This window comes from Mus pahari, chromosome 1, assembly GCF_900095145.1.
Source record: "Mus pahari chromosome 1, PAHARI_EIJ_v1.1, whole genome shotgun sequence".
NCBI classification, from domain to species: domain Eukaryota; kingdom Metazoa; phylum Chordata; class Mammalia; order Rodentia; family Muridae; genus Mus; species Mus pahari.
The window spans coordinates 154,676,583-154,686,607 of record NC_034590.1 but is presented as its reverse complement, the minus strand read 5'-3'; the positions used below and the strand labels follow the sequence as shown (position 1 = coordinate 154,686,607).

The window sequence follows — 10,025 nt, the reverse complement described above, 5'->3', positions numbered from 1 at the left end:
TTTTTTTTGGTTTTTCGAGACAGGGTTTCTCTGAATAGCCCTGGCTGTCCTGGAACTCACTTTGTAGACCAGGCTGGCCTCAAACTCAGAAATCCACTTGCCTCTGCCTCCCGAGTGCTGGGATTAAAGGCATGTGCCACCATGCCCGGCCTAAATGTATCTTGTACTATTATATTTATACTATTCTCAAGAGTTGGAAATTTTTTTGCTTTCATTTCAGGAAATACATTTTTGTGCTATTAGCCTATATTTCTTTGCCTTTGTCTAGGCCAGTGGTATCCAGTGTTCAACTGTGACAGACATCTACAAGTGTGTTGGCTTGCATACATAGCTATCATGTTACAGATGTGTTCTATGACCTGAATGTTTCACACACCTGATGCAGATCTATTAATCTTGTCTGATTTTATATTTGTATCATAAATGTCTTCATTATTTAAAATGTCTCCATTTTTTCTTTATAACCATCTGACTGTGGTAATTCATTAACATTGTCCTCAAATACTGGTAATCTTTTTTCTATGTGTCCAAGTTGAGACATCCATGTAATCACGTGATAAAGGTGACACTTTCAAAACTATTTTTTGAGACAGGGTCTTAGTAGTAGCTCAGGCTGATGTTAAACTCAAAATTTCCCTGATTCAGTCTCTTGATTGTTAAGATTTGAGATGAGCAGCATCATGAGAGAAAGCAAATGAGAACAAAAATTGGAACCCGAGAGTGGGCTATTGCTATGACAGGCCTGACCATGTTTTGGAAGATTGTGGAAGTGTTTTAAACTTTGAGCTGAAAAAGCCATTGGGTGTTCAGAGCTTCAGGGGTTATTCTGTAGGAACTTGTAAGAGTTGACAGAAATGTAGATGATGGAGGCCTAGCTTGTGAAATTACAGAGGGAAGCAAAGACTTGATCAGGGCCATTTGTGTGAAGTATTTCAATTAGGAATCTGTGGCCCTGGCCAACTGGGAATTAAAAAACATCATCTGTGATTAATAAAAGGTCATTACCACTGAAGGGAAATCATTGCTTTACTGGGTAATTAGATGAGATTTAAAAAATCAGCTATGATTAAGACTAACAACCATTACTGAGGCATAATCTGGGAAGTCTTTACTCAAGGTCAGCACATAGAAGCTGCAGTCCAGAGTGGGTCAAGACTACATCTCAATATGGTATGTGAACTAGGTAATATGTCTTCCACATGGTACTGGTTTTGGAAGCATGAAAGCTGTAGGATTAAAGGTGTCACGGAGAACAGTTGGAGCTTAACACTGTGGGAGGCCAGGAGATATCATTGGTGCAGGAGTACATGCATCTGGAGTAGATAATCCAGCAAAATGGAGATGCCAAGACTATGGGATAACTATCAAGGATTGAAGCAGGTGTGAGTAGAGCCAGCCAAAGTCTATCACACAAGCTGTGTGAGCTATATGTAGCAGCTACCCAAGTTCTTTGGAGTCCAGAATATCAGGAGGGAATGCCAGGCATTGGGCACTGAGTTCTTATACCATGGAAGTTTGGTTTTGCTTTGCTTTTATTGTTTTGTACTCCCTTTTATCTTGCTGTAAGAAAATATTTTGTTCATTTTGGATTTTGCAGGAGCCCATAGCTGAGAGAATTTGGATTTTAAAGACACTGGGTTTTAGAATAGAACTTAGATTTTTAAAGTGTTGAAAATTTTAAAGACAATGGAACTTTAAAGTTATGCTATGTAAACTTGAGGGGGGATATTATGGTTTAATGATGATATATGTTTGTGTATTTAGTCAACAACACTTCTGCTGCTTGGTTCTTGCTGGCTTTACACAAGCACAAACTACAAATCTGTGGAGAGGGAATTTCAGTTGTGGAATTGTCTTTATCAGATTGGCCTGTGGATATGCTTGAGTGTTATTTATTTATTTATTTATTTATTTAATATATACGAGTACACTGTAGCTGTACAGATGGTTGTGAGTCTTCATGTGGTTGTTGGGAATTGAATTTAGGACCTTTGCTCGCTCTGGTCGGCTCTGCTCACTCAGGTCGGCCCATTTGCTCAGGCCCAAAGATTTATTTATTATTATAAATAAGTATGCTCTAGCTGTCTTCAGACACACTAGAAGAGGGTGTCAGATCTCATTACAGGTGGTTGTGAGCCACCATATGGTTGCTGGGATTTGAACTCGGAACCTTCAGAAGAGCAGTCAGTGTTCTTACCCGCTGAACAATCTCGCCAGCCCCCAGGTGTCACTTTTCTTTTTTAAATTGATGTGGGAAGATGGCTCAGTCCACTGTGGGTATTGACAACACTGGACAGATGGTCTTGGGTTGTATAAGAAAGAAAGCAGCAAGCCATGGACAGAAAGCCAGTAAAGAGCTTACATGTGTGGTTCCTGCCTCTAGTCCTACCTGAGTTCCTGGCCTGACCTCCTTCAAGGATGGACTGTGATCGAGATGTGTAAGCCAAATAAACCCTTTCCTCCTCAAGTTGATGTTGGACAGTTTTTTTTTTTTTATTATAGCAACAGAAATCTAAGTATGACAGACACCTATACTCAGTAACCCAAGCTGTTCATAATGCAGGCTCCTCCTGCTTCAAAGTGTTAGGATTATAAAAGCCAGGCAGCTCTTTGCCTGACTTCAACTGATTTAGAAAGTTACTGTGTTTAACCTTTTTTTTTAAGTCATCCCTACCAACAGGATTCTATTTCTCCATTGAGTTTTCTATTTTTCTCTTTCATTGTCTTCCTCTTTTATATTAAGCTGTTTTTCTCAAAGGTCATTGGTCCTTCTTGAATACCAGTTTTTGGAATTCTTTATCAATTCTTTTATTGATATTAATATCTTTTGAAGCAGTTAATAGAAAGTTATGGACTTTTGGTGGAATCATATTGCTCTTTCATATTCTTGTGCTTTTATGTTGGGAATTGTACACCTGTTGATACTGATGTCATTAACTTTCAATTGTAGGTCTTCTTGTGGCATGTCCTTTTCTTGATCGTCTTCTTTTTTTTTTTTTTTTTTTTAAACTGGTATAGTATTGAGCTTAATTGGTGTGTGTGTGTGTGTGTGTGTGTGTGTGTGTGTGTGAGAGAGAGAGAGAGGGGGGGGGAGGTAGGTATGTGTGCCAGGGTCAATGTGGTTTAAGATTGTCTTGAACTTGCTATATAGATGAGGCTGGCTTAATCTTCCTGTGTTTACCTGTTGGAATTATGGGTGTGTGTTACCATCTCAGCTGTGTTGAGCTTAATTCTAATTAAACCATATATTGTAGTTTTCCTGTGACTTCCGTGACATATTTTGTAGGTTCTGATTGTATGCTTAATTTTGGAACCTGAGTTACCTACTTTGCAGGGTTCAGGTAAACATGGTCTGCCTGATAGCTATTTTATAAACAGAAAATTATATATGGTATGACTTTTTATAGTTATTCCTTTGAACTTCTTATCACTGTGGATTTTGAATACAACAGTAGTGACCTGTGCCACTGTCTTTTGCATCTGGGGCAACTGCTCCAGTTGTGTAATTCCCCCTGTTTTTGCTCTAGAGGTTAATATTCAGTAATCTATAGTTTGTCTCTCCTTTGAGCAGGGGTTTCAGCTGTAGGCTTTTGTCTCTCATTTCTTTATGTTAAAGTATCCACTTAAGTTTCAAACAATACAGTTGTGTACCTTTGAGTTAATTAATTGTCTGTAAATAAGTCTCATAAAATATGAGATTTGCTATTTTTATCAGTTAATTTTACTGTCTGTTTTTATAAATTGGTGCAAATATATTTAGTCATAAATAATACATTATTTCCAACAAGCTCTTGTTTTCCCTAAGAACTAAAATGGATTGTTTTCAAATGTGGATAGTATGTGCGGTCAGATGCATTGTGTTCGATTTCTGTTTATAGACGGGTATTCTCTGGGGGTCTAATCAAAGCTCGCTCATCCAGGACAGTAGCCCATCCTTCGTGCCGTGCTCTGCCTTGTGTGTACTGGTAGTTGTTTTTGAGCACTGCTTAAAGAGCCGACTCTTTCTTATTGGTATCTTTAATATGGGCATATTACCACATTTGAAACTATTAATGTCAACAGTACTAGAGACTTTTCTTAGTTTTTTCCCATAAAAATTGTTTTATTAGCTGTGAAAAACTTGCAAGTTTCTAGAATTGCTATTTAGATTGATAGTATCATTTGTTCCTATTAGAATTAGCTAAATTATATTTTAATTGACAAAAAGGGGCAAGTAACTTCCATACACTATGTTATATAGAATGTGTTTTCTAGTGGTTGGGAAGTATTCTCTATGAAAGTTTATATGTGAGGAAGAGTGTTTTCTGGAGGGTATATTTGCTTTTAGTACAAAATTATACTGGGGTACAAAAGGCAACCTGCCACTGATGAACAGCAGGTGAGAAATGCTAGCTTTCTTTCTTACTTTGGAGACTCTAACATCTTTCTGGATTAAAAAAAATTATTTTTTGGTCAGACTGAAACTATTTTCCCAGCAATATATGAAATATAGCAGGAGAGTCCCTGATCAGATAACCATGAAATGGCGGCCCTAACTTAGGCTGAATGGTCTGGCAGGAAAATGAATTGAAAATAAGCCAAATATTTAGAATATTTATCCCTGGTCCTAAGGCATAAGTAGAAGTTAATTCATAGTTCCTAGTATTCAAAGTTGTTTTATTATTACTTCTGGAGAATGGCAAATGATGTTTGGAAAAGGATTCAGAAGGTAAATAAATCTTGGAGGTGAGTTAAGAAGGAACATGCAAACATGGAGTCTTTAGTTAGGTCAGAGAGAGCGAAGGAACAGAAATTGCCAAAGAATTAGGGAATAAAAAGAAAATTACGGGGTTTGGTATGGAACTAAAGGACCTTCAGGGTTATTATTTATCTTATAAATTTGAAAAAAATGTTGGTAATTTATAAATTCTGTCATGCTGGATAAAACAAAAAAACTTATGTAAATGTACATTCTGTTTTGTTTTTACTGCCTGTCTTCTTTCTTTTGTAGACATTGTCCGGAGTGATGTTGCCTTGGACAAACAGAAAGGCTGTAAGATTGCCCAGCACCCTGATATTATGCTGGAGCTCCAGAGAGAGAAGGCATCGCAGATGCATCTGGTTCTTCTGAAGGAACAATACTCCAATACTTACAGTAATCTCATATTAACAGGTAATAGAGTTTTGGGCATTCTTCTATATTGATGACCTCTGTCTGTTAGCAGGTGAGTGCTTGGAAACTGCTAGTGTGGCATCCAGATGAGCCCACATCTGCCTGTCTTTACACGACTTACTCTACTGCATTTTTTAATTGTAATGACTCTTCTCTTCATTTAGCAAATATTTCTTGCAGTCTGCAGATGTTTTTAGTTCAAAGTTATGGATGATTCTCTGTGTTTTTTTTTTTTTTAGTTTTCAAATGACAGAACCAGTGAGAACTTAATGAAGTCTTATGAAAATACAGCTTTCTAAATGTGTGCCAATAGATTTGAGAGGATTACTAAATTTGGAGTCTTTTTAAGAAGTAGCTATTTTCTTCTTTCTGCTTATGCCCTTTCTCTGAACTTGGTAAATATAAAAATGAAATGTAAAAGAGATAATGATCTCTTCAGGCAGAACTGAGAATATTCTATTCCTGATAGTGTTTGAAAGTATCTGGGGGATTTGATTTTCTTTTTAAGAATAAAGAGGTTTAGAGCTTAGCTGTGTTTACCCACATCCTTAATTCAGAAGTAAATAGTGTCAGAGCTGCAAGGGAAAACAACATTTTGCAAGAGTACCTCGAAACTTTTCTGGTAAGAACATGCACGTTGCATATTTTCTTAGGCTTTGTAAAGAGTTTCACAGTAAACTCTAACGTGAGCATCCTTTAGAGTAAGAACACCTCAGTTACCTTCACTTTCTGGACCATCTAAGACTTGATTGATTATTGATTTGAGTGAACCTTTGATAAGTCAAACTGTGTGCTTTCTTTTGTTTGTGAATGGTTAAGAATGAAAAAAGATGGAGTATCTGACAGTCTATAAACATCTCAAATTTATTTTTGTGGACTCTAAGTTAGGAAAATTTTACCTTTTTTTATAGGCTGCCTGGCATTCCACCAGGAATTGCTGAGTGGCAACCAAATTGTTTTGCTTTTGAAAAAGCACAAGACTCCTCCAGCTTTTCTTCTTGTACCTGGTGGCAACCAGCAGTGTGAGATGAAAGCCAGATTTAGATGTGGCTTTGGTGAGCAGAGAAGATTGTGGGTTCATAAGTGTACACCCTGGCTTTTGCTCTTTGATAGGTCATTACTGAGGGAAAACTTAAAAAATGATTTATGGCCAATGCATGCATTTCCCTAAATTGGTTATTGAGACAGAGTTTTAGTTTTGATATTTGAAAAGAACATAGATTTTTCTCCAGGTTTTTTCAGCTTACCCCAAAGTGTGTGCATGTATACATATTTATATATTTTTTCTAATTTAGTGATTAAAAATTAAATATTTTTATTTTCTCTTTCTCTAATATTTTTAGGATTGTATTAGTAGGGTCATACCCTGTGTCCTTTATTATGGCATACAATAGACTTTAGAGTAATTCTAACCCTAAACTGTGGACCCAGAGTGTGGCTCAAAGGCATATTATCTTTGAAAACACAGTGCTCTAGTGAGTTCAGTGGAATCTTTCTAATTCTCAGTAACATAATCCCTTTGGATGTTTATTCACAGTTCAAACTGTTGGAATCAACATTGTCAACTTTTACCCTGACAACTTGCTTACTTTCCACTAAACAAACTTACCCTAGAGAAGAGCCTCTTTCCTGCTCTCCCTTCTTCCAAGCCGCTTCAAAGCTTCCTCAGGCATTTCCACATTTTTCACTCCTGTGCCTTTGTCCCAAGGTGGTACCTTGTGGCAGACAGAGTATTTGGTGTAGCCCAGTTTGTTTACATGAAAGTTCAGAAGGTTTTGGCTCCAGGTGTTGGGAAGAGATGGAGCCATTTCAGTTTAGTACTGATGGTGAAACTATTTTAATGTCCTTTAACTCACGCTTTGATTTTACACAGTGTGGCTTTCTAATTGTTATGAAGTTTAATCCTTGATTTCTTGTATAAATCCTGAGAACATGGTCTCCAGACAGCTAAACATAATATTTAAACATAACTAAACTAAGTTTTGTAAATATTTCCCTTTTCGGTGATGAATGTATATTGGTAAGGAGGGTGAAGTTGAAGGGGCAGAGACCTCTCAAATGAATTGACTTTTCTTTACCAACATATTCAGAACACCTACTTGGTGTTCCTGCTTGGTGATAGTCTACTTATGTTTTCAATAGCTCCGACATAGTGTATTTTGCAATGAAAGTATTTAGAACACTGGGCCACTAAAATATCAGGAAAAGTTAAGTTTTCAGAATTTTTCCTACCTTTCCATATTATTTTCAGACTTTCCTAGTTTGAGTGTTTAGTAATCGCTTTGTGGTAAGTTAGTGGTATATATAGCAGAATGTTTGAAAGACATGTATTCCACATCTCAAGCAGATCCTCATCTTTAGGTATTCTCCCTTGAGCTGATGTGAATGTTAACCTTGGTTGAGGTGAGAAGTGCCACTTAATAGCATATATTTCAGCTGATGATAACTTTTCATTAGCTGCTCCTCAGAGGAGCAAAAAGGATAATCTATCTTTGACTGTATTCTAATCACTTACAAAAAAAGACCTTTCAGCTGTATTGATGGTTAATGGTTATTAATGGAAACTAATACAGAACCAACGTTAATGCATTGTATTTCTCTTTACACCATATTTAAAATATATTATCAATGTTATTTTCCATTTCTTTGTTTATCTATTTATCTATTTAACTGTTTAGTGTGTATGTGTGTATACATGTGGGTCAGAGGACAACCTTTGAAAGTTGGTTCTTTTCTTCCTCTTGTGGGACTCTGGGATTGAACTCAGGTCATTAGGTTTGGTAGCAAGTGTATTTACCCATTGAGCCATATTGCCAGCCCTTTTCCCATGCTGTCTTAATGTTCTCATGTGAATGATTTGCATGGTATTGCAAATATTACTTGCTTCACCTACTAGCCTTGAGGAGTTTTGAAATGAACACTTAATGTTATTGGAAGGGAATAGATTCATTCCAATAGTGATAAAATGGACCTGCTTTAAATGGTGCTGAGTTGTGTCTTACAGTTTTCATTCATTGCTGATGTGGATATATAGTATTATACTGAAGTCTCTTCAGCATGAGAGTTGTCATTGCACAAACCACAGAAGAAACAACAAATAGGAAGAATGAAATAGGGAACTTTTAAGAGAAAACCAGGATCAAGTCTTAACCTTTCTTGTGCTCTACATAAACTTGTTGGCATGTTCTATTATAGACATTGTGAATTAATATGAAGACTGTTTTTAAGGAATGCTATTAACATGTCTTTACAAAGGATTTCCTCTTCCCCTCTGCCTCTTTCCCGCTTACAGGTATAAAAAGAATATTTGTGATGGATTTTTGTAATCATATGAAAAAACCAGATAAATCTAGTTGAACAAATACTTGAATTTCACTTAGAACATAAGTTCCTGGAAGTCAAGGAGTGTATTTGTGTAGCATTTGGAATAACACATAGAACACAGTGAATGGTATTCACTGTGAGGCCACATTTTAAAAATTACTTATAGTATGATGTCACTTAGTCACTTGTCTGCATTTGGACAGCGTAAAACCACATAACCATTAAGATAGATGTATACATGCATTTCAATATTTCTTTATGAGGATTTTTTCTCATGTATTGGCTGCCAGTTTTAGTTTTGTATTTTAGTCTTTATCAGACTTTGAATTAGAATAGGAATTTTTGTGATTGGATTTGTGCTACTGTAGTAAATGAATAGAGTAAAAGATTCTATTTCTTTGCTGTGGCCCATTTTGTGGGCATGAACTGAGCAGAAGGGCTCTCATTAGTAGAACAAGACTGTATCCACATATGCCATAATGTCCAGGCGCCTGTTTTTAGGTAAGTGTAAGGCTACAGTAGCAAAATTATCTTTGATTTGAGTTCCCTTTGTAGCACCTTCTTGATAATCTAAATTTTTTTTAAATTCTTTTTTAAATTAAAAAAAATTTTTTTTTGAAAAAATGTTTCTCTGTGTAGCCCTGGCTGTCCTGGAACTCACTTTGTAGACCAGGCAGGCCTCGAACTCAGAAATTCACCTGCCTCTGCCTCCTGAGTGCTGGGATTAAAGGTGTGCGCCACCATGCCCGGTGATAATCTAAATTTAAAGAGACCCCCTGGTTTTACTGTTATTGACCTATTGTTTGTGTCATTAACTTGGCAATTCTGTGTAAGTTTAAAATAACTACTGACAGTGTTTATTCATTTCGATTACAGTTCAAAATTAATTTTGCTACTGGTTTAAAGGAACTGATTTATATTGTCTAAATAATTCCAGTGGATTCTCAGCACAGTGAGTCTATTTAACTGTCATTTCACAGGTTTTAGAGATCCCTATTGGACTCATTTGTCTGGTCTTATTTTCTTTACTAATATGAATATGCTCTACTGCATCTGCATGAACGGCATCACTGAGTACTTATAGGAATATGCTATAACGTACTGTGTGAACAGCATCACTGAGTACTTACTTATAGGAATATGCTATAATGTATTTGCATAAACGGCATCATTGAATACTTACTTATAGGAATATGCTATAACGTATCTGCATAAACGGCATCACTGAGTACTTATAGGAATATGCTATAACGTATCTGCATGAATGGCATCACTGAGTACTTATAGGAATATGCTATAATGTATCTGCATGAATGGCATCACTGAGTACTTAATTATAGGAATATGCTATAACGCATCTGCATGAACAGCATCACTGAGTACTTACTTATAGGAATATGCTATAACGTATCTGTATGAACAGCATCACTGAATACTTATAGGAATATGCTATAACGTATCTGCATGAATGGCATCACTGAGTACTTATAGGAATATGTTATAACATATCTGCATGAATGGCATCACTGAGTACTTATAGGAATATGTT

General features: G+C 36.4%; 1 protein-coding gene across 1 annotated transcript in view; it reads left to right on the top strand.

Moving 5' to 3' along the window:
- The window catches only part of Hpse2 (heparanase 2 (inactive)), a 548,186-nt gene that overhangs the window by 65,946 nt on the left and 472,215 nt on the right, over positions 1-10,025 (top strand). The window contains exon 3 of the mRNA XM_021192975.2: positions 4,991-5,152. Within this exon, the coding sequence (XP_021048634.1) occupies positions 4,991-5,152 (162 nt within the window). The remainder of the gene's footprint in view (positions 1-4,990; positions 5,153-10,025) is intronic.